This window comes from Urocitellus parryii, chromosome 5 (assembly GCF_045843805.1).
Source record: "Urocitellus parryii isolate mUroPar1 chromosome 5, mUroPar1.hap1, whole genome shotgun sequence".
Taxonomy (NCBI): domain Eukaryota; kingdom Metazoa; phylum Chordata; class Mammalia; order Rodentia; family Sciuridae; genus Urocitellus; species Urocitellus parryii.
The window spans coordinates 129,125,998-129,150,855 of record NC_135535.1 but is presented as its reverse complement, the minus strand read 5'-3'; the positions used below and the strand labels follow the sequence as shown (position 1 = coordinate 129,150,855).

The 24,858-nt window shown below is 44.8% G+C and overlaps 1 protein-coding gene across 1 annotated transcript in view; it reads left to right on the top strand.

Moving 5' to 3' along the window:
• Positions 1-1,665: 1,665 nt before the first annotated feature.
• Frmpd2 (FERM and PDZ domain containing 2) overlaps positions 1,666-24,858 on the top strand; it is a 95,248-nt gene continuing 72,055 nt past the window's right edge. Inside the window, exons 1-10 of the mRNA XM_077799091.1 lie at positions 1,666-1,789; positions 3,834-3,991; positions 8,525-8,590; positions 10,835-11,026; positions 13,768-13,900; positions 14,638-14,725; positions 17,033-17,168; positions 20,331-20,402; positions 22,044-22,218; positions 24,679-24,826. Coding sequence (XP_077655217.1) covers positions 1,666-1,789; positions 3,834-3,991; positions 8,525-8,590; positions 10,835-11,026; positions 13,768-13,900; positions 14,638-14,725; positions 17,033-17,168; positions 20,331-20,402; positions 22,044-22,218; positions 24,679-24,826 — 1,292 coding nt within the window. The remainder of the gene's footprint in view (positions 1,790-3,833; positions 3,992-8,524; positions 8,591-10,834; positions 11,027-13,767; positions 13,901-14,637; positions 14,726-17,032; positions 17,169-20,330; positions 20,403-22,043; positions 22,219-24,678; positions 24,827-24,858) is intronic.

Genomic DNA, 24,858 nt, shown 5'->3' with positions numbered 1-24,858 from the left:
AGTATTTGGCGGACACAGCATCTTTGTCTGTATGTGGTGCTGAGGATCGAACCCGGGCTGCACGCATGCCAGGCGAGCGCGCTACCGCTTGAGCCACATCCCCAGCCCCCCAACACTATTTCTTGAAAAGGCCATCCTTCCTCCACTGAATGACAACTTTGAAATGATGGTCTTGGCTAGCCATACCAGCCTAGAAGCTGTTCAATGCATTCTTTTCCTTCTTAATGTGGTTGGAACTCCCTCCGGCCCCCCTCTGCTGCCTGCCTGCTTCCCTATTTTAGATTGGGATTCAGTCTTCTCCTGTTTCTTTTTTATCTTTCATTGTCATTGTAGAAAGTTAGAAAAATACGGCCAAATGTGAATGCTTAGTCCATAAGTCACAAGCAAGTTTGTGAAAAAGGAGGAGGAAAGGAAAAGAAGAGAGAAGGAAACAGAGGGCCTGGACTTGAGCTTTGAATCCATCACTTGAGAAAATATTTAAATTGTACATAGTAATTGTACATATTTATGGGACACAGTGGGATTTCCATGTACGGACACAGTGTGCAGAAACCAAATCAGGGTGACTGGCAAGTTCCCCACAGTGAATGTTTACCAGGTTACTTGGACGGCTCTCCTGCCTGTAAATGGAAGAGCAGCCGCCCCTTCAGACACTTTCTCATGAATAACAGTTTCCAAGTAGGTCTTCTTAAGGACAAGGCAGCTCCTTTCCTGCTCCCAGGTAGAGATATAAGAGCTGGGCTTGTTCTCTAGAAATCTGTCTCTCTTCTCAGATAAGCTGAGCAGCTGGTGCGTGGACAGCTTGGCTTAGTGCCCATGGAGAGATGGGGGGGTGCTGTGCTGGGCTCCCCCGGCCCCAGCCCAGTACACCCCCCCTTCTTCCCTAAGCTCTGGTTGTAGAAAAAGCTCTGTGAGGTGAACAGATTAGGAAAAGCCTGCCTGGCCTCTTCCTGCTGTCACTGGCTCCTTAGGCTCTGGAGATTAGTGGGGGGTGGCTTTGTGCATGGGGTGGGGGCAGGGATAGACACTGAAATGTCAACTTTGGTTTAAAGGAATGCTTCTCAGAAGAGAGGGAATAGAAGCCCAGCCCTCCTGCCTGCTCCTGCAGTGTCTCTGCATGTCTGCCCTTCCTGAAACACGGAGCTCCGTCTTCCTTCTAGGGATTCTTGCCTGCTCTTCAGGCAGGTGCTGGCAAAAGGGCTGGTGCTGGGACCAAATCCAACTCTGCGTGTGGCAGCTAGAGATGAAAGACAGGAAACATGTGTTGGAGGCAAAAATGGTGGCTAACCTACTTTCTCAGACAGAGAAGGAGAGTAGACAATGAATGCCCCCACAGCCCCCCCCCACTCCTCTCCTGCAGAGGGAGCTCTCCCTGAGGAGGGGTCCCTGTCATGGTTCACTAGTTCATTCATTCATTCATTTACTTCACCTTTTGCTTAGAAGTTGATTTGTCTATTCACTCATTCACCAACCAGCATCTGGGCCAGCCCCTCAGTGAACATTCCTTTCACTTCTCAAGTAGGCTTGGCCTTGTACCCTGCCCTGGGGATGCAGGTGCTGAAAATATGGCATCCATGTACTTCAGAGGGGCTGGAGTCCCAAGAGCTGGCCCAGATGTGCTCATGGACATTGCTGGGTCTCTACCACATGTGTGTCTTTGCAGGCATGAGCCTGGCTTCTGTGACACTGGCCAGTGTCCTGCAGGTCAGGGGCGAAGCTCTGTCTGAGGAAGAACTCTGGTCCCTCTTGTCACTGGCTGCTGAGCGGCTCCTGGAAGACCTTCACAATGGTAAGAGTTTGGGGCAGTGAAGCCACAGGGAACTGAATGTGAAGCTTCCCATACAAGCATATTTTTGGCTGCTGCTTCTCAATTAGTTATTAGTCTGAAGTATTAAAATGAGCAGGCAAATGGCACCCTCCACACAGCTACGTTGGGAGACTAGCCTGTCTCTTGGACCCATGCCATGTGGCAGAGTCAGAAGGCCTTGCTTCTGCCTTGGTACTTGCATAGTGCTTAGGGAGGTGCTAGCTAGAGCAATGTAGGCCTCTTATGCTTTAGACATGAGGTGTGCCCCCAAAATCTCATGTGTGAGACAACGCAAGAAAGTTGAGAGGTGAAGTGATTGGGTGGTGAGAGTTTTAACCCAATCAGTACATTAATCCACTAATAAGGATTAACTGAGGCAGGTAGGGAGTGGGTGGAGGAGGTGGGTCATTGGGGATGGGCCTTTGGGGCATGTATTTTGTTCTTGCTGAGCAGAGTTCTCTCTGCTTCCTGATTCTCAAGTCCTGAGCTGCTTTCCTCCTTCTCACCTTTACAACATGATGTTTTGCTTTATCTCGGGCCCAGAGCAATGGAGTTGGCCATTTATGGACTGATGCCTCTGAAACTGTGAGCCCCAAATAAACTTTTCCTATTATATGTTGTTTTTGTTAGGACTTTTGGTCACAGTGGTGAAAAAGCTGGCCTTCTTCCATCTCTTGGGCTATTTGGGCACAACTAGAGATGGGAGACGGAGGGTAGTCACCCTGGATACCCCCATACTCTGTCAGATGGTGTAATAGTCCTGTGTCCTTCCAGAAGACAGAACACGCACTGCGGTCTAAATAGGGGAGGTTATTAAGAGTTACTGAAAGATATATAAGAGTAACTGAAAGATGTAAGAAAATTATTCATGGTGCCCTCAGACTGAGAAGGGTACCCAGTGAGGAACAGACTTTGAAGGCAAGTTCTGTCCCCAGGTTGGGTTTCGGGCCTGCTGGGGGAGCTGTGCTTGCAGATCATGATGATGAAGTTCACTGGCTTGCTTAGTTGGGATTGGTCTGTAGTCATGGCTCAGGTGGGGAACAGGCAATTGCCAATTGTGGCCGAGGGAGTGGAAGGTTGGGGTGATGGCAGGCTCAGGTGAGCAGGAATCCCTGGTGGGCAGGAGAGAATGAGCCTGCACCATTTGTATAGATAACTTAAAGAGAAGGGGATCATGTGGCAAGGTTAGGCCTTGAGAGTGCCCAAGGGACCTTGTTGTCCTGGGCCTGAGTCCAGGACTGTGCCATCATCTGGTGGTCACATGCCCATACCCCTGCTGACCATAGCCAACAGAAGGAGGGCACTAGTGTCCTGTGATGACTCTCCTGTCTCCTCTACTGAGAAGGTTGTCATGGTGCTCTAAATATTAGGAGATTTGTGTAAGGGAAGAATTTGTGTATGGAAGAATGAATTTGGAGCGGTGAGGCATTAAATTGGTAACTGAAACAAACACTGAGAGCCCATACTCTGCTGTCAATTCATCAGTCCTACATGCTTGGCAGCTACAGTGCATGCAGCAGAGGCTGTCAGCACGTTACCACACATGCTCCATGCCAGAGACCGTTCCAGTCTGGCAGGTAGATGGAGGCTGTTAACTTGTGCCTTTGGATTCATCTTCTTCCTGAGGCCTCACTCTCTTTTCCCTGCCCTAGAGGTTTTGACAAACAGATACAGAGCTTCCAGAAGACCAGCTGCCTTGGGTTCTGGTCTGGCTGCAGAGAATTCAGGCTTGTGCCAATTTCCAGTAGGACTTGACCTTTTTTTTTTATCTTTTGCTTTGAAACTCTCAGTCCACTGATGAATTTGGTGGCAGGTGCTCAATTCCTGGCCATGGTTATAGCCATCTTTTGTAATCGATGCTCCCTTTCAGAAGAATTGAATTAATTCAGTTCTGTGTCTCCCCTAGGTCTTGCTCATGGTCTACCCTAGAGATAGTTATTTCTAGGCACTGACCATACACAGTCCCACAGCTGGCTCTCTAGATGGTGGCCCTTTTTCCATACCCCTATCGCTGACTTGCTTTCAGATTCCTCGGATTATGTGGTCTGCCCCTGGTCAGCCCTGCTTTCTGCAACTGGAAGTCTTTCATTCCAAGACCGTGTTTCTCACATAGAAGCTGCTCCTTTCAAGGCCCCTGAATTGCTACAGGGGCAAGGTGAGGATGAGCTGCTTGATGTGTCACAGGTAAGATGTGTGGCCTCTCTGTAGTACCTGTCTCCTGTCCCCTGGGAAAGGCCTGTTAATGGGCAGTACTCCCTGTTCCCAGTTCCATCCCGAGGCGCCTGATTCTACCTTGAGGCAGAGTGGGTATTAATGGTTTGGATATTAGCTGTTCCCAAAGAGGCCTCTGTTATTAATGCAGGAATATTCAGAGGTGAAATGATTAGATTATGAAGGATGAGACCTCATCATTCCATCCTAGTTTGAATGGACTAACTGGGTGGTCACTGTAGGCGGGTGGGCATATCTGGAGGAGGTGGGTCACTGGGGATGTGCCCTGGAAGGACGCATCTTCTCTGTGGCCCCTTTCTTTCCTTGCTCTACTTTCTGGCTGCCATCAACACAGCAGCACCCCTCCACCATGCCCTTCCTCTATGATGTACTGCCTCTCTTTGGGTCCTGAGCAATGGAGCTGGCCCACCAAGGACTGAACCTCTAAAACTGTGAGACAAAATAAACGTTGCCTCTTTTAAGTGTCCTTGCCAAGTATTTTTGTCCCAGTGACAAAAAGCTAACTAACACAAGTAGATTTAAAGAGTGTTATTCTCAGGCTTTTTTTTTTTTTTTTTTTTTGCTAGCTCTTGGGTAGGGGCAAGTCAAATTTGTAGAGCCCAAGTTTCTACGTCTGTATAGTGGGGTAATATGACTTAGACGATCTGGCTATTATCAACATTCAAAACGAAGTCCCCTAAAAGTTAGGAGTAAAAGGTCTGTCTGTTGTTGCCATTGGCAGAATGAAGAAAGAACAGAAAAATAAATGACCCAAGTCCCCAACCAGGAATCCTCAGGTCCAAGTAAAGATACATTCGGCTGTAGCAATGTTCAGCATTGTGTTGTTGACGTCAGTTGAAAGTTGGAAATAAGATGAATGATCAGTTGAGAGCGGATATGAGAATAAGCATTAAAATGAGACTGCTGTAGAAGTGCATTCAATGACTTGGAAATAAATTCAATATATGCATTGATATATGCATACACAATGTGATCCAAGTTTGCAGAGAGAGAAAAAAGAGAGAGAGAGGAAGTTCTAAAACACATGCACCACCAAGTTGTCTGGAGGGATTATTTCTGGATGGCAATATCAATGGAGATTTTTGGCTTTCCTACAGGGAACATGTTTTCCTTCTGAACTGCAAAAGTTCCAGTAGACAGTAGTTTCAATTGAAAAAAAAAAAGAAAATCAAAGTGAGAATGATATAAGGCAGACACACAGCACTGGGCAGGGCATAGTAGGTGTTTAAGGAACCAGATCTATTCTTTCTTCCATGTTCTTTCATGGGAAAAGTGCAGATCTGGAAATGATGCTCCTCTCAGGAGCCATGCTGGAACTGGAGATGCTTTTCTTTTGGGCTCCAAGAAGAAGAGAATGTGATCTCAGTGTTTTCCAGGTTTGGTTTGTCAGAGTCCATGTGTCTCCTATTCATATTACAGCAGTGAAAACATCACCATTGTAATAACCCTGGCTCTGTCACCCCAACAGCAGTTGTCCCTGTACTTCTGGCACATATACCTTTCCCTGAACTGCTAGCATCCCAGAGGTGAATCACTAGACACCTGGGTCAGACACAAACTTGGGTGCCACTCAGATTTCTTCTGCTTGGTCCAGGATCCACACATGCCAGTTCTTCTCCTATGCTGTGGACTTGCTAAGATGTGTCATGCTCAGTCCTGGGATCTAGCTTTCTGAGCCACCGGTAAAGAGAAGTGCCAGGCAGTCTGAAAATGTCCAGGAGCCAGGCACAACTTTCAGAGAAGTCCTGAGATACAGGAAGCCAAGTCTGATGCACTTCCTGCTATTCTTTCATGGGAAAAATGTGTATCTGGAGATGCTGTTTCTCTCAGGAACTTCCTGCTGGCTCTGTGGTCAGCATGGTGAAGCTGCATCTGCCCTTGCTTCCCTTCTCCTTTTTTCTCTCACTCTCATTGCTCTGGGGTGACAGCTTCTGTATGAGGTATGAGTGCCCAGCTTTCTAAACAGTTCTTGACTGCTCCCGGGGTGCTTCCCTGTCCCTCCCAGGACTCCCTGGTGAAGCACAGGTACTGCCTTCCCAACTTCAGTTTGGCTTCCACTGAGTGCCTTGGGAAGGTCTAGTCACTCCTCTGCCCTTGACCTAGAGAAACACATGCTGCCCTCCTGCACAATTTCCTCCATGAGCCCCTAGACTAAATGAATAGAGCAAGCTCAGAACTGGGTATAGATATGTGACTCAGAGTCTGGGTCAGGCAGAGAAGGGCCAGTTGAACTGGACAGGGGCCAGTGTGGAGAAGGACTAAGTTCTGAAGGAGCCAGACAGCTATTTTGGTTGGTTGCTTGACCTCTAAGCATGACACATGGTGAATGCCTTAAAGGACCAGAAGACTCAAGCACTGTTAATTAGGCCAAGAGGCAGGGTTACCTAGTTGTTGATCTCTTACATGATCCCTAAAGCTCAGTTCTGTTACCCACTATCCTCCATGCATCACACAGCTCTCTCTTTATCCAACTTGCACAGGTCTGTGAAGGGTGGGATGACATTCAGGAGAGTGTCCCCAGGAATGGCTGTGCCTGATCCTCCTCCTATCCTGGGTCCTGCTCTAAGGTTAGGACAATGTACAGGGACTCCTCTCTTTGACTAATATCCCTCTCTGACCAGTATACGGAGCTAGTTCCCTCACTGCTTGGAGTCTTATCCCAGGTATAGGTGGAAGATGTGGACAAGTGTCTAACTACAAGTCACCTTTGCTGTCATTACCCCTCCTGTGCATGGCAGATGCTACCAGTCAGTCATGGTGTTCTTTCCCACTGAGTCAGGAGTTGTTTTCAAAATCTGTCTCACTGCCTTTCTGCAGTCAGCGCCTACCAGTGGGCTGGATTTTATATTTGGGATGTACCCTGTTGTCACTGTGGCCTGGCTTGGCCCTAGGACACTTCAGGACAGAGCCTGTGGAATCCAGGAAAGTTCCCAGGATTGATCAGGGCCTCTGGCTGTGCTCAGGGTGCTATTCCCATGTCTGCTTTTACGGTTATTTCCCTGGAAATGAGTATAACTTGTGAACTTCCCTGGATGTTACCTAGTCTCATTCATCCCAGGGCTGGTGGCTGGGTTAAGGGTTCAATTTAAAAGACAAGAGCTAATCAGCCCAGGTGACATGGAACACACATCTTGACCTTGTCATGTGGAAAACCAAAACCACTGTTGGACCAGAGGGCTGCTGAAGCAACTATGTTTTCACATGCCGTGTTTCGTGTCCTTCAATGTCCCTCCTCCAAAGGCCCCTAAACCTTTTCCTTAGAAAAGATCAAATGTATGAAATATGACATGTCAAGAGCTATGTAATGTTTTGAACAACTAATAATAATAAAAAAAAGAAATAAGTACTTGTTTTTGAAAGCCATCAAGTTGTAACATGATTTGTTACCCAGGATAAACTGATTCCATAGACAAAAAAAAAAAAAAAGATTTTAGGGGCAAATGGCCTTTTCAATTATAATAGAAGCCCCACTACACTATAAAAATGAAGTCATTCAGGACTACTATGATTCAGAGGTGACGCAGGTGGCTCAGGGCAGGAGCTCTATGACCTGGCTTCAAGTCCAGGTTTGAGTCTTATTGGGCAAATTTACTAGCTTGCCTTTGCTTTGGTTTTCTCCTCTGTAAAATGGGGACAATTAAATACCTGCCTCAAAGCATTGTTGTGAGGAATAAAAAAAATTATATAAATGAAATATTTAATAGGGCTTGCTCTATTGTGAATGCTCCGTGTTCAATAAAAACAATAATGAAAATGGCAATTGTTGTTATTGTCTCCAAGAACTTTTTACTTGATCTTCTTGAGTATTGAGGCATAATATTTGATTTACAGATAAAAATAGGCTCGGAGAAATCAGAAAATGTTCTTTCCAATATACAATGTTTCTTTTTGACAAGATATGGTGCGTTTTAATCAGCATGGTGTATAATATTTCATGTATCGATAGGTTCGGCTATTAGAAACAGCTTAAAATATAATGGCTAGAGCCACAGATATACATTATTAGTTACTTAACAAGTCTAGGGACTGGTCAACAACTCAGTCATGCCATCAAGGATTCAGTCTGTATATTTCCATCTTACCCTAATCTGCTGGCTTTTTGTTCTTATGCCTGTTTCCTCATAGTCACAAGATGGTTGCTATGATTCCATATATCATATCAGTGTTCAAGGCAGAAACAAGGTGGAAAGTGTGGAACGAGTCATATATACTTGTTAGTAAAGCAGCAAAAAAACATCTTTTTGGAAGCCCCTTAATATACTTCCCTTACATCTTTTGCCAAAATTTGGTGTTGTAGTTATTGCTAGAAAGCAAAATTCTGGCTTGATAGCCTCTAGTGTAGGAAGCAGAAAAGGAAGTACAGATGGTATTGGGCCAGCTAGAACATAGTATGTGTATATGCAGAAATAAAATTGTATTTGGCTTGCAGGACCTTAGAATAGCAGAGATGATTGAAAACTAATCACATGCTTTTCTTTTGGGCAGATGCATGTCTATTCTTTAGGAATGACTCTCTACTGGACAGCAGGGTTTCATGTCCCACCAAACCAGGTGTGTATATAAGAATGCCCCAAGTCTTTCCAGGTCATGTCTTTGGATTAATTTAGTGGTGTTGCTGGGCAGGGTCCACAGCTGTTGAGCATGGGTGCTGTCACTCTTTCCTCTTATGTCCCAGGCAGGTGTTGCCAATTGATCACACCGCATCTCCTTCTTGCTAGAAAGTCCAGAAATAACCTCAGATACACTTGAGTCAGGTACAAGTTTGGACTGGTGGAGAAGATGAGATTTATTTGCTATCTCCACTCAGATAAAGACATACACTAGAGGATTTTGCAGACACTGAAGATACAGTTATATATTTATGCATTTAGTTATGTACTAAAAGCCCTTCCTGAAGTGAGATGCTTTCCTGCAAAAAGGTTCCCTGCTCATCAAATGGAAAATGCTTCCTGCAACGTCTCTCAAAGATTTTTTTTCAGAGTAGTTTATTAAATAGACTGCGAGAAGGCTTAAAGCATAGAGCCTTATAACCTTTGTTTAAGGTGGCATTTTATAATAGTTGTGTTTTTGTAAATTTTCACCGGACACTGTAAGAATTCCTTAGAAACTAGTGCTACAAGAGCATGTGCTGGAGAACCTGTACGAATGATACCACCCCTGTTTCCTTTCCTTCTTCCTCCTTCTCTTCTTCCTTTTCTGCCTCCTTTCCTTCTTTCTCCTTCCCTTCCTTCCTCCAATTCTCCTTTCTTCCTGCTTTACTTCCTTTCTTCCTTCCTTCTTCCCTCCCTCCCACCCTTGCCCTCTCCAATCCCAAATCCTAGTGATTCCTGGTGCTCTTTTGTAAACAGAGACCTATTCACAACCCTTCTTTCATGAAATCTTTGGTATCTCCAGGATACCCAAAGATTACATTCTAGTCTCTCAGCAGGACCCACATGGAGGCCAGAACTGGGCTCCTACCTGAATGATTCTTCTCTGGTTCTCCGCACTCCTCAGGATTAGCTCCCGGGTGTATGAATGTGGTCCTGTGCTAGATATAATGCTGTGTTATCACTATCTTGAAAGTCTTAATAATTTGCATCAAGGGGTCCCACATTGTAATTTTGCCACAGGCTCTAATCCTGCCCATGGCCCCTTGCTTTCAGACAGTGGGCACCTCTGTGCCCACGCCCACACTGCTCCTTCTGTTCACAGCTCACTCCCCACTTTCCTTGTAATGAGTCCCTGTGTGCACTCTGGCATCAGCCTGGGTCAGGTCCCTGTCTCTGTGTTATCACAGTTCTGTTCTTCCCCAGGCCAAGCTTTTATTTTTCTGTGCTGCCCTCACCTCTTTAAGTAATGATCTTTCTTACTGGAATTTGATCTTGAAAGTAGGGACCATCTGGAATAATTGTCCAGTTTCAGAGACACACACAGAGACCTCCAATTTGCTGTGTGAGTATAAAACTTGGTAGCCTGGCTTCCCTTGAAGATGGCACCTCAGAGGATGCTCCCTGCCTGACATGGCATTGCAGCCTTTCTGCCAAATGACTTTCAGAGTGGTTGGAGTGGGAGAAACAGTCAAATGATGTTGTTATTCATGATGATGATGATGATGATAATGATGATGATGATTTGCAGTGCTGGGAATGGAACCTAGGGTTTCTTATAGATTAGGAAATGTTCTGCCACTGAGCGATACCCCCAGCCCCTAACAGAGGTTGAATCTGAATTTGAGGCCTTCCTCATATAAATGGTGGTCACTTCAATGCTCATGGAAGTGGTTATAAGAGACTTAGCTTTTCTTTTGCTTGACATGTGCCTGTGGCATAAAGTTCAACCAACGATGACTGAGCACATGTGCTGCTGCCTGTGACTCCAATGTTTGTAGGCTCCTGGAGTTCAAGATCTAGGAGAAAGGACTTGAGTCTTACCTGAATAATTAGTCAGGCTGCCCAGGTGACCATGAGTAAAAGACTGATCTCTGGTCTGATCCAGGGTGCTTGGCACAGGTGTAACTCCATCATGTCCAGCACCTGTTTTTTACCAGTATTCTAAGCACATGTCAGGCTGAAGCATAGCTGAGATTAAAGAGCAGCACACTTTGCATAATGGAGGCAGAGATAATTGCTCTGCATCATGTGGCCTCGTTGAAGAATCTCGTGTTCACCTAAGCTCTCAGAAGGAGCAGGCACCTGCGCTGGTGGTAATGAAGGATCCTTTTCCATTAGTCCCCTGGGCACACCTGACACAGTATTGCTCAGCAGCAGCTGCTCTAGCTGTGCTATGCTTCTCACTACCCTGTATGCTCTGAAGCCCTTGCAGCTCCATGAGCCCTTGCACTCCATCCTTCTGACCATGTGTGAAGACCAGCCCAGCAGGCGGCGGCCACTCCAGTCAGTTCTGGAAGCTTGTCGAGTCCATCAGGAAGAAGTGGCTGTGTACCCAGCTCCTGCCCGACTTCACGTCAGACGACTGGTGGGCCTGGTTCTGGGAACCATCTCTGAGGTCAGTATAGACCTGACATTTTCAACCTGGTAGCCACTAGCCATGTGTGGTGGTTGAAATTTAAATTAGTTAAATTATAATTAATTAAAATGAAACAAAATTAAAGATTCAAGGGTCTGGGTATGTGGCTAGTGGCAGAGTGCTTGCCTCACATGTGAAAGCTCTTGGTTTGATCCCTAGCACTGCAAAAAAAAAAAAAAAAAAAGTTCTTCAGTCACACTTCTATATGTCAAGTGCTTGGTTGCCACATGTAGCTGGTGACTACCCTATTGGACAGGGCAGATCTAGAACATTTTCATCATTGGTCATTGCAGTTGTATTGAGCAGTTCTGATGAAACCCTCAGGCAGGCCTTAATTCCTAACATGACTGAGGCCCTTGAAATCTTTTAAGTGCCTCTTTGCATAAAACAAGCATGCTTATGACCTGTGATTCAGGTCTCTTATTAAAATACAACTCAGCCTCATCTGACCTTGACCACACCCTCCCTCTGTGATCTTATTCCTGGGGAAGTCCCTTTGCTACCCTTGTCTGACTGTGCTGCTTGATGCCTTGTCCATCCCCAGTGTCCAGCCAGGGGCCTGGCACATGGCAGTATCTGGCTTAGGTCTTTTTCCCTTCAAGCTAATCCAGAGACTGAGATTTCTGTGCAAGTTATTTATTGGGAAAATGTTCCTAGGAGAGGGTAATAATGGGAAGTCAGTGGGATTAGGCACAAGCCGAACAAGGAAGTGGACTCAGCTGAAGATAGCATCCACCTGACCCCTGGGGAGATCCAGGGCAGGAATGGCACCTGAAGTTGGTTCTCCTTGAAGCCAGGGTAGAGATCAAGCAGGGTGGGACAAGTGATGTACTCATGGTACAAAGTGTAACAAGGCTGGCTGGGTTCCTTCCTTTCTTCCATCTTTCCTTCCTTTTTCTTTCTTCCAGATGAGCTCTCACCACCTTGCCCCAGGTTGGCCTTGAGCTCATTTCTCTCACTGTAGCTTTCTGAGTAGCTGGGATCATTAATGTGCATCACCATGCCTGGATTTATAAGGAAGTTTTCACGATAGATGAAGTTCGGGAAGGCTAAGCTAGAGACCAACTGGGCAGCTGCACTTGTCCAGGGACAAGTTGAAGTCCAGACCAAGGTTAATGTAGGGGTCATGTAGGTTAATGTAGGGAGATGAAGGGACAGCTGAATAGGGCACAGTCAAGTCAGTCAGCAAAAGCCTCTTCCATCCCTAGCATCCTTCTTGGACCCCTTTTCTCCTGCATATGAACATGTGGCTTCTGCTAATTAGGTCAGAAGATTTTTTGAGTTTTTAGTTAGTTTTATACTAAAATGAGTTCACCCTAAAATCTTCAATTACATTTCACGAATGCTGTGTTATTTGTAGGTATTTTTCCCTTTTCATATTTCTGACAAAGAAAAATGTGTGTCCTATCATCCTTAACATGTTAAATCTCTTGTTCAAAACCTGTTATGTGACACACAAAGCAGCATGAGACACCATCTCTTCACTCAAGTAACAGGGATGTAGTTGTGACAATTAAACATATGAAAAGCTCCCCATCCTCTGTTCGTCCATTTCCAACTCATGAAGGCACTCCTCATTATGCTGGGACTCTACCTGTGCTAGTTCACCCTCTGTCTAGAATCTGCGCTCTGCTCTCCATGCCAGCAGACTGTTCCTTTTTTTTTTTTTTTTGGTACCAGGGATTGAACTCAGGGGCACTCCACTACTGATCCACATTCCCAGCCCTATTTTGTATTTTATTTAGAGACAGAGTCTCACTGAGTTGCTTAGTGCCTTGCCATTACTGAGGCTGACTTTGAACTTGCCATCCTTCTGCCTCAGCCTCCTGCCCTGCAGACCGTTCCTTTCTGATAATGATCACTTTCCTTATCATTGTCAAGGTCTAATACTCCATGCAAATTTTCCCCTATGCAAGAATGCATGCCTACATTGCTATGGGCTAGAAGATTTTGTAGGGGAAAGGGGTTTATTTATTTGAAAGACAGTATAGTCTATCCTCCAATGGTGTGTCATTGCCCTTGGACAGACACTGCATTGACCTATGGCGTTTCCACAGAATAAGCTTCAATCTCTTATTCAGCATTAATGCACTGTGCCAGGTGAGCTGCAATGGTGCATAACAGAGCAATGTAGGGGAAACAGGCAGGCAGGCAAACTCAAGGTAATGTAGTGTAACAGAGAGAGATGTGAGTAGAACAATAAAGAAAGATCATCAGCTGGGTATGGTGGTACATGGCTGTAATCCTAGCAGCTCCAGAGGCTGAGATAAGAGGATAGCAAATTTAAAGTCAGCCTCAGCAACTTAGCAAGGCCCTAAGCAACTTAGTGAGACCATGTCTCAAAATAAAAATATGAAAAGGCTGGAGATGTTGCTCAGTGGTTATGCACTCCTGGGTTCAATTCCTGGTGCCAAAAAAAAAAAAAAAGAAAAAGAAAAAGAAAAGAAATAGTGGTCAGAGGGGCTGAGGTGAAGAGAATTAGAAGTGGAGAGGACACAGATCTGGGTCTTAAAGGCACAGAGGAAGATGCATGAGAAAGGCACAAATGTGAATGACTCACCTCTCGGGTGCTTGTGGGTGGTGAGTCTGGTTGCTGGAGATGTAATATTAGGCTCCTGCAATGTAGGACAATTCTACTGACTTAGCTTGACCAGGTAGTTTGTATGTATCTATGTGTCTCCTGACCTTGGGTTTGGATGTGCAATGACTTTGGCCCTCAGATGGAGAGAAGAGTTGTGGAAGAAAGCACCTGCATGCAGCAGAGCCGAAGTTACCTGCTCAGGAAGAGGCTGCAAGGGACAAGCAGCGAGAGCCCAATGGCACCGGCCCTGGAGTGTCTGAATCTTCTCAGAGGTGGGTGAGATGCCCGGAGCATTTTTTGCATGGGTCACTGGTGCTCTTTCTATTGTTCCCTGCCCTGTGTGGTCCAGGCATCCCTGTGTGGTAACAGATAAAACCTGAGCCATGCCTTTCTTTTATAAAGCCCTGGGAGAGAAGCATTTGAGCTCAGTTCTCATCTATGTCCACAGGAAAGGTTTTATAATTTAACATTTATGTCCAATGTTAACTTTTAAAATAGAAGAAGTCTAACTGTCCAAATTGATGAGAACCTATTAAAACAAGCAACAAAAAGATAAACTTAAAAAATGACTTTCTAACTGGAATGAAAGGAAAGTAACTTGTGAAGATTTTTTTGGTTACTATTCTAGTTATGTTAAAAGAATGGCTTTTAAAATAACCTTCAAATCTTCTTCTGTTCTCTACTTTTCAACTGAATCTGAGCTTGCTTGCTTTATTTATATGTTTTTGATTAAAGTTATCATTTTTTCCTCTCTAAAACAGGGTGTTCTTTTGTTCTTTACCATTAGACTTTATATTCCATTGTAACACTACCTCTCCATAATTCCCTCTGGTCCCCATGACTGTCATTTCCATTTTTGATATATGAGAATACAGACCCAGAGATTCAGTAATTTCACCAAGGGCCCACAGCTAATGAACTGTGATATTATCCACAATGTGGGATGCCTGATTCCGGAAAGCCAGACCCTTTGCCTCTGCCCATGCTCTCTACCAGGCTGTTTGGTTAGTTTCAGACAGAAGTACAGAGACCCAGAGCTCCCTGGAGCCACGCTGGAGTACTTCGGCACACAGTCGCTGCAGCCTCTTTGTTAACAGGTGAGCTTCAAGGTGCTCAGGGTGCTGTGAACTTGGTATGGAATGTTGGTGTGAGGCACCTGTATTCTGCGTCTTTACTGATTACTGATGAGAAGCCTCTTGCTTTTTCAGAACATGCCTGCCTTTTCCATCAGCAACCTCAAATATGTTTAAGCAGCTATGAAGCCAAGGTGCCAAAGGGCCTGGTGGCAACTGTGCCATTGGCCGCCTTGTCTCCCCTGGTAACCATGTTCAGGCTCAAAGATGGAACAATAACCTGCCTCAGTGTTGTTGCAATTATCCACTGCCACATCTGCCACATAACTAACGTGCACACAGCACAGTGTCTGAAAGCAACACTTATTCATTTAGCTCCTTATTCTTCAGGTTTGTAATTTAGGCTATGGTTAGCTCGGAAGTCTTTTGGACTTTGCTGGGTCCTCTCCTGCAACTGTGATCAGCTAGGCAGCTTTGCCCCTGGAGATGGCTGGCTGTGTCTCAGGGACCCTAGGTTATTTTTCACCAACAAGCCAGGCTGGAGTTGTTTAAATGACAGTGGCAGAAGGAGAGGGGTGGTGTGGGTACAGGGCTCCTAGAACTGGCACCCACCACTTCCACCTTATTCCATTGGCCAGATCAAGCCAAAGGCCAGCCCAGATTCAAGGGATGGGGAAAAAGAATTCCACCTCTTGACAGGAGAAGGATATAAATTCATTTCAAAGGGCAGGGAGAAGAAGGTGACCATTTTGCAACCAGTCTAACACTGATACTTAAGTTGTGTCAAATCCTACAGGGCTGTAACTTGGACATTTTGAAGTTTAGAGGATTTGGTATTGCATATTGATTTGTTGAGGAGAATGGTGTTGGTATCTATTGTCCAACCAAGGGCTTTTGTCATACTTGTTACATCCACAGTTGGGACCTTGACCAGATGTTATAAAGTTCACCTTGAAATGATTTTTCCTGCCATTTAAAACTTGATTTTTTTTAACAAAAGGAGCTTTTACAACCCCAACATAGCCATTTGTTATTTAATGATGGGATATATTTTGAGAAATGCATCATTAGGCATTTCATTGTTGGGCAAACATCATAGGAGGTACTTACACAAACCTAGATGGTATAGCCTGTTACACCATATGGTGTGTGTTTATACCAAAAATGATATATATGTATTGTATATAATATGTATCATATTATATAATGCCATATATAAACACACACACACACACACACACACACACACACACATATATATATATATATATACACACACATATATACACACACAAATATGTAGTATTATATAGACTCCTAGGGTTGTGTTGGATGAGGCAACATGAAATTAAACATAAGAGAAAGTGATGCATTCAAGAAACATGGTAAGCTGGGCATGGTGGTGCATGACTATAATCCCATCAGCCAGGAGGCTGAGGCAGAAGGATTGCAAGTTCACTGCAGCAACTTAGAGAGGCCCTAAGCAACTCAGTGAGACCCTATCTCTAAATAAAATATAAAAAAGGGCTGGGAATGTGGCTCAGTGATTAAGCATCCATGGGTTCAAACTGCAGTACAAAAAAAAAAAATCAAGAAGCACAGTAAGTACATGATGTAAGAGGTTGCTATGGGCATAATGTGGCATACACTTTAACAGTAAACTCTTTTTTATAAGGAGGAGTACATTCTAAAATAACAATATGAAATATAGTAAATACATAAACCAGCAACATAGTCCTTTATTATCATTATCCATTATAATAATGGCACTGTATATAATTGTACAACTGGCAGCATAGTAAGTGTTTTTACCCCAGCATCACCACAAAAACATAAAATGGTGTGCTACTGTGTATGGTGATTTTGGCCTTCCTAGATAATAGGAAAATTTCAATTCCATTTTAATATTATGGGATCACTGTCATATATGCAGTCTGATGTCAACCAAAATATCATTTTGCAGTACATAACTATGTTTATTGTCAAGATATTTTGAACAATATATAAAATTTGAAGGAAAAAAGTCAGTACCCCTGGGATCTCATGATCTGATCAGAGATTATTGGGGATCTGGGTCATAACCCCCAGAGCACACAGGCAGGGACCTGGAGTTGAGGGAGAAGAAGATTGTGGCCTTGTACCTCACTCCCTCCACCAAATTCCATGGATGTGCAGCCTTGACTTCTGCCAACCTCAGTTTCCCCTATAGGCATTGGATAAAGATAACATGAAATAGCAGGTGTTCTTCCCAGCTAAGCTCCTGCACATGGTGGCTTTCATGGCATGGAAGCATGACTGTGTCAAGTACTTACCTCTTCTCTACCTGGCCAGCACTCTTGCAGGTACATTTCCCCATGACCAGCAGGAGGGCCAGCGGCTCTGCTCTGGGTCTGTGCTCTTGGCAGAAGCAGGAAGTTCACAGCTGCCAGCTCCTTCTCAAAGGAATTTCCTTCAAAGAAAGAAAAAGGTGAGCAAAAGAGGGCTAGACACTCCCCTGGTGGGTTGATCAGGTGGTTATGACACAGAGACAGAGACTGAAAATAGGTAGGGTCTTCCAGGCAGGATCACAGAACTGAACTGACATAAATCTGTAATTTGCAATTCAGGGCATAGGTATTTGTTGAGTGGCCTCACTGGGCCAGATTTTGCAATAGATATTGTGTAGGATATCAGTTGAAGATGCCAGGTTCATCTCTTAGGAAGTCTACAGCTACTGGTGTATAGGGCTGTAACAAAGCATGGAATATGATAAGGGAACTGATAAAGCAGAATGCACTTGTCACAGGTCTTTTAGACAGACAAAATGCAGAGGCAGAGATTTGGAACTGCAAAGGGGTTGCTTCTCTAGGGAGAAGAGCGTCTCCCTTTTGGTTTGCAAAGAGTAATAGGCTGAGGGGACATGTAGGGAGTTGAGGCCAGAGAGTGGCCAGGCCCACTTGTCCAAGTCTTGGAGGCCAGGCTAACAGAAAAGGTGGATATATCCTAGCACTGTAGCTCTGTTGAGGGATGAGGTTGCCAATTCTGCACTGAGAGGTGGGATCAGGGATGGGCCAGAATGTACTTTCTGACCAAAAGGATCTTCTGGAAACAGCCCTGGGGCTGGCCATAGCCATTTTTTTTTTAATAAAAACCAAAGTCCTAGGTCAGATGCCTGACTGCAGAGGTCCCAACAAGCCAGGACTGGCCATTCAACCCAAAAATCAAACAGAAAAGGTGACGATAAAAAAGCAGGAAAAGAACTTTAGTCAATATGGCCATATTGGAAAGGCAAAGTGAGATCCAGCATCTCAACCTTGTCTTCAGGGTACTGAGAGGTGCTTTAGGTTTAAACAGAGGAAGTTTTGAGGCAGGGAGCAAGAAGTATGCATAATTAAGCAGCAATGGGCAAACTGTGGTCTGGCTGATCATTCTCTCAGCTTTGGTTCTGCAAGGTGGCTCCAGAGAAGTCTTTAATTACTTGAGGGGAAAAATTCCAATTGTTGCTCAGGATGTTTATTCATCAGATCTGTGAGCCTGGGAGGGGGCAGCAAATTTCCCATGAGATGATTGCTCCTGCTTAAAGGAAGCAATCTCATCATGGGATGATGTGCCTGCCTCCCTCAATCCTGGCAGGTGTAGGACAATGACTGAAGAATTTTAGGCAACACCCCAAGGGTTTAAAGCAGGATGCTGCACATCTTGCCTCAGTCCTGAAGGGGAATGAGATTGGTTAGGTCAGTTTAGGGCTCATAAATCTTGTTTTAGTAATTTTTACATGAATACTCTTTAAGTGATTAGCATACCTGCATGTAGAACTGAGCAGGGAGCTGACCCAAAGATTAAGGTAATAAAAGAGATAGCGAGGAATGGTGGTGCATGCTTGTAATCCCGGTGGCGTGGGAGGCTGAAGCAGGAAGATCTCGAGTTCAAAGCCAGCCTCAGAAAAAGCAAGGTGCTAAGCAACTCATTGAGACCTGTCTCTAAATAAAATACAAAATAGGGTTGGGGGTGTGGCTCAGTGGTGGAGTGCCCCTGAGTTCAATCCCCAGTAACCACACCCCCCATAAAAAAGAGAGAGAGAGAGAGAGAAAACAAAGGCAGAGATGCCAGGCTTTATCCTGCTTTTAGTTATTGATGGGCCATCTGCAAACCTGAGAAAAAGAGTCACTGCTTTTGGCAAAGGCAGCCACTCTAAATCCCTGTTACAACACCAGTGTTTAGAATGAGTCACACCTTCTTACTATACAATACTGCCATTAGCTGCAAAACTATCCTACAACCATGCAAGGCTACAGTGACCATGAGATCATTGCTTCCTGGACCTATGAAGAGCCCCCTCTGGGTAGACTATTCAGTGAGGAGGTTGTCTTTGCCTGGCCTTCTGTCTCACCATCTGGGACCCTTTGGGAACATCAGACCTAGATGTCCTCAGAAGGCATTTGTCTGTCTGTCACAGGGAGATTTGCTTAAAGCCTCTTAACAAATTAGAGGTGAGCAGAGCAAATAGCCTCCAGATATCCCTCCTCTTGTGTGGCCCACTTGCCCCACCTGACCCTCTGCAGTCCCCCAAGGCCATTCTTTGGTCTTCATGGGTACAGGGGAAGTGGTGGTCAAAGACGGGTTTCTGGAATCCTTGAAGATGCCAGGAAGTTTGCAGCCACTCATGTGGAAAGCAGAAGCAGAACACAGCATGCTATTTTTTTTTAAGCTTTATTTTTTCCTGATTAGTCACTGAAGGCACATCCACTGAGAACTTTCAGGACACAGAGCATTCCATGGCTGGAATTTTGACCTCTTGAGACAGGAGTCCTGCTGAGTATTCTTGGGGACATGTTAGAAGCTGCCAGTTGCTAGTTATATGACTCCACCAGTTAATTAGACTTTTGAAGCCTCAATTTCCTCCTCTATAAAATGGGTTGAGAGCATGCACCTGAAAGGATGTCAACTGAGTCTAAAGAACAATGAGGATTAAAGCATTTCTCAGTCACAAGTGTGACATAAACATGAAGTATTGTGAAACTGAGAATGAGAGATGCTTATGGACCCTGTTCATCCAACATTCAGTCTGGAAAATCTCTGCCCTAATCTAAAAATCAAGGTAGTTTTGTTTTATTAAAAAGTTGTTTTAGTTCAGATCCCATACCTCATCTTCCCCTTCCTATTCACTACCCCCTGTTCTCTTCCCTCTATTGATCTTTCTGCCATTTACCCACAGTTATTTTTGAATTAATTTCTTGTGTATGTACTTGATACTGAGATTCACTGTTGTGTATTCATCATATAATTTTAAAAACAATAAAAATAAAAAAGTTTTATTGCACATAATGTATAAATGTGCTTTATGCATTTAATACCCATGAAATTTTATGTGATGCTTTATGAATTGTGAACATTTATTTAATGATGTAGGCATCCCTGTAATCAACTTAGGACCCAGAACGTTGCCAATATCCTATACCTGCCTGTAAGGTTCCCCATTAAGGTGGCCAGCCCAGCTGGGGCCTCAGCTCAAGTCAGCTCCATAATGCTGAAACCTGTTTCCTTGGGGCTCAGGGGGTTAGAAGGCTGAGAGAATCAGGGAAAGGTGATTCTATAGGGGAAATTCATCCTCTTTTTTTCCCCTGTAAGTGACTTTGAATATTTTCCCCAGTTTTCCAGGCCGGAGTTCCTACTACTGGCTGGAGAGCCCCCAGTGACCCTACATCTACCTGGATCAGTTGTGGTAATTACTGGTTTGCACGGGGCAGTGGGGGTGGGGTGGGGAGAAAATGGCCCAGCCAGGCAAGTCTGGGAGATGACTGCACTCTGACTGCTGCACGTTGTCCTGGTGGTGCTCTGTGTCCTCTAGACCCACCTGAGCCATGCTCATGGCACCACAGCTCCTCATCCTTCAGCACATCTCCTTCCCCTTTGAGATGAACCTTCTATGGTTTGGAGCTCAGTCCTGCTGGTCTCAATTCAGCCCTCATCTTCTCATTTAGCCAGAGTATTTGTAAAGAAGCATCTAGCACATGCTCTAGGCCCCATCTATGCTGTGGAAAGTCAAGTCCTTTTCATGTGGAGCTTAAATTCTAGCAGAGGGAGGCAAAGGTAGGCAAATGTATGCATACACATAAAAGAATGCCAGGTAGTGATTTGTGTTTAAAATAACAGGAAAGGAAAAGACCAATAAGGATGCAAGAGGGTGGGAGATGGTGGGGAGGGGAGGAGGGAGAGAAGTGCTCTTTTATATAGGGAGGTGGCTCTGAGGAGGCACCAGTGAGCAGAGACAGGAATGAAGAGAGGGAGGGGACAGAGAGAAGCAAGAGGGCTTTTGGGGAAGAACAGTCCAGGCAGAAGGCAGATGCAAGTGGACGACACTTCCCAGTCTCAGGACACCTAACAGGAACATGGCCCCCTGTAGAATATTGCAGCTCAGGGTGTGACTGCAGGCACGGCCCCTAGAGTACTAACACCACATACCAGTGTCTGTTAACTGTTCTCTAAGGAGAACTTCCCAGGAGAGGTCTGAGTAGGCCCTGATCTAGGCTTTGAGACAGGAGTGGAGGTGAGGATGCGTGGATCCTCCACCCTAGTCCTTAGAGAAGGACAAGACAAGGAGGAGTCCTGAGCCAGACATGGCAGACTTATGGGAATTTGTGGTGTGGGGAAGAGCATTCTGCTCCCCCAACCCCACATGCAGTGTGTGCAAAGTCAGGCAGAGTAGCCCATGGGGGTGTGGAATGCTGAACTGCCTGGGAGGCTTCACCTGGGTGATGGTGATTAGACAGGGCTGTGGTCGGAGATGAACCTGGCGATAATCCAAGGAGGCCGACAAAGCAGAAGGCAAACTCTGGTATGTATCTGCAGCTCTGCTGACTGGTTTCTACAGTCCCTTTGCTCTAGCCACATCTTGTTTTGGATCTGCACCTGTCCAAATTTTCTCTGCAGTTTATTTCATTAACCTGTGCTTGGCAGGACCCTAGGGGGACAATGTCAAGTTGGGGGATACCTGGAGGGTGTGTGATTCACTAGTCAGTCCTAACAGCAAGCAGAACCCAAGGGCAGGAAGGATTTCTGCAGGGGAAAGACATGGGTCAGACCTGCCTCCCAGTCTTCCTGGCCCCTGCAGAGCCTGGCAGAGAGCTCACATCTGAGTCTACGTTCTGTCTCTTGCTAACCGTGCAACCTGGCGCAAGTCCCTTACCATCTCAGATGAGCCATCATTTCTCTTCTGCTAAATAGGAATCATAATCATATTTGTGTCTTAGGGTTGTTTAATAATTAAATGAGATGATACATGTAAAGTGCTCAGCATAGTAACAAACACAGGTTAAAGGCAAAGTCTCATGGTTATTGTGACAGTTGATACTATTGTTTTCAGACCAAAAAAGGAAAATCCTACTTGACTCTCAGGGACCTCTGTGTGGTCTTGCTGAGCGGGCAGTGTCTGGAGGTGAAATGTGATATCGAGTCCACAGTGGGAGCTGTCTTCAATGCTGTCATGTCCTTCATCAATCTTGGGGAGATCACCTACTTTGGCTTGGCTTACCTGAAAGGTGGGTGTTCCCTGGGGAGTCCTTGGCATTGCAGGCATCTGGATCCCTAAGCTCCTAGATATTGGTTAGCTGGTGACGGCTTCAAGTGTATGTGTGTGAAAAAAGTGTCAAGTGTATGCAGACTATCACAAAATAACAAATGTAGGGTGTGGTAGGTGTGTGTAGCTTGCCAGATCCGGTTGATCAATCTCAGTGCATGATCTTAGACAAGCAAATGTTAAAAATATTTTATCTGACAGAACTAAGTACCCTGATCCCAGGAGCCTAAGTTAAGAATCCACTTAAAGATCTGAGTGAGGGAAGGGTTCTTTATTTCCTTCCTTTCTCTGCCTTTCCATTAAGGGACTTTTCCTTTACTGCAAATATTCCTTTGCTATATATAGTTGAAGTTCTTTACCCTCTGTGTGGCTGGTTAGTAGAAGGAGGTTGAGTTTGATTTTATGAACCTTTAGGTTAAATGCTGGTTCCAGCCCACACTGCTTAAGTGTAATAATCTCAATATTCCTCTGTTCTTTTGCCCCAATAGGATAAGCTTTTGATTGTTCATTGTACTACACTGGGGCTGGCAGGAGTGTCATTGCCTCCTTGTCGCTCTCATCTGCCCTTCCCAAGATCCTTTTATAAATAAAAAGAACAGTTATAATATGCATTGATGGGATCATAATCAACGGATGCTCACTCTTGCAAAATAAGAATAAAATCATCTTCAGGAAATACTGCATTTTTATTGATTTATAATGTGTGATCTAAATAAAAACTCTGTGAATAGAACCTCAGGATATATCCTCTACTTGTTTCTCTCAATCAGGTGGCTGCCCCTGAGCCCTTCCCAAGTGGACAGTTCCCAGTACAGCTTAGCAAGGAGCCTCATGGGAAAAATCACAGAAAAATAGCCACCTCTGGAATTTGATAGGACCACCTTGGGAGAATTATTCAAATAGATTGTACTAGGAACTCACCCATTCCTAGGGGAAAATAACTCTAAGAGAAGGGTCTGGAGAGTCATATTCAGCAGCAAGGGTGGAGGGGTGGACATTAAGTGGGGAAGGCCACTAAAACTACTCGACACCAGCCCTACCCTCCATCATGTACATGACCTAGGAAAAAGGGAGGGTACTCATTTAAAAACTCTGCCTTCTAACTCTAGGCAGGATTCCCACCTCTAGGCAAGCTGCTGTAGTGCACCCTAGGCTCAGGGAGTGGAGAATAGAGGAGAGGGAACTGTTTGGGTCCAGGGTGGGTACTGACCCAAGGAGTCCCCTTGGAGTGGCCAAGAGCACCCAGGCAGGGTGGGGTTTACCTGTGAAGACAGCAAAGGGGTGGGGGTGTCACCTTCATTGACTTGGACTGATCCAACCTCCTTTCCAGAGGGGCTAAAGAACAAACTCAGCAGGAATTAAGGTCTGGAGTTTTTAAAGTCAAAGGACAAATATGAGTACACTTGTACCCTGTCTTAGTTTGGGCTGCTATAAAACATTCTGTAGATCAGGTGGCTTAAACAACATTTATTTTTTTAGTTCTGGAGGCTGACAAATTTCAAGATCAGGGTGCCAGTTGATTTGGTTCCTGGTGAGGACTGGCTTCCTGGCTTGTAGAGTAAATCTTTTTCACTGGGACTTTATCGGGGGGAGGCGGGGGGAGAATAAGAGTGCAAGAGTGCTAGCTCTCCCCTTCTTAAAAGGACACTAATCCCATCATGGGGCCCCATCCTCCAGACCTCATATACACCTAATTGCCTCCTTAAGGTCTCACCTTACAAACACCATCGCTTTGGAGGTTAGGGCTTTACATATGAATTCTAGAAGGACACCAACATTTAGTTCATAAGATGCCTGTGACTGGCACATGACAGGAACTTAAAAATATTCTTTCTATTGTTTTATAATCTTATTTATATAAGATGGTAGCTGAAAAACAGATATTGAGGGACATCTCTCTAACATAGATATTGTTGTGCCTATGAGATGAGTTCCAGGATCCTTTCAAACATCCAGATCTTCTGGGACTTATATAAAATAGTATTTGCATATAGCCTGCACACATCTTCCTACATATTTTAAATCATCAATAGATTACTTATAAAAATGAATGCACTGCAAATACTGTCTTAATAGATATAATATTGTATTATTTAGTAAACAATGACAAAATGTATATTTACAGTACATATGAAGTTAAAAAAAATTTTGATCTGTGATTAGTTAAACCTGTGGATGCAGAACCAGTGGATATGGAGGGCTGACTATAATCATAGTTTTTCCTCTTGGTACTGAGTTTTTCTTCCTTGATCCTTTCTTCTTTACCTTTTAGTCTTAGCCCCTTTTGGTTCCAACAAAAGCCCCCTGGTACCAGGTATGAGGGGTCTTCAGTCTTGCTCTCTCGTGTAGGGTTCAGGGCTGTGAATCAGAGAGGTGGAACATCCCCTACTGCTTTTCCCTCCAAATTCTATTTCCATCTTAGGCAAAGAGTTCTTTTTCCTGAACAATGAAACAAGATTGTGCACAATAGCCCCCGAAGGCTGGAGAGAGCAGCTCCTGAAGACCTCCACGGACACCTTCACACTCTTTCTGAGGATAAAGTTCTTTGTCAGCCACTGTGGGCTGCTACAGTGAGTGCTGCAGCTTGTCCCTTGGTTCCTTA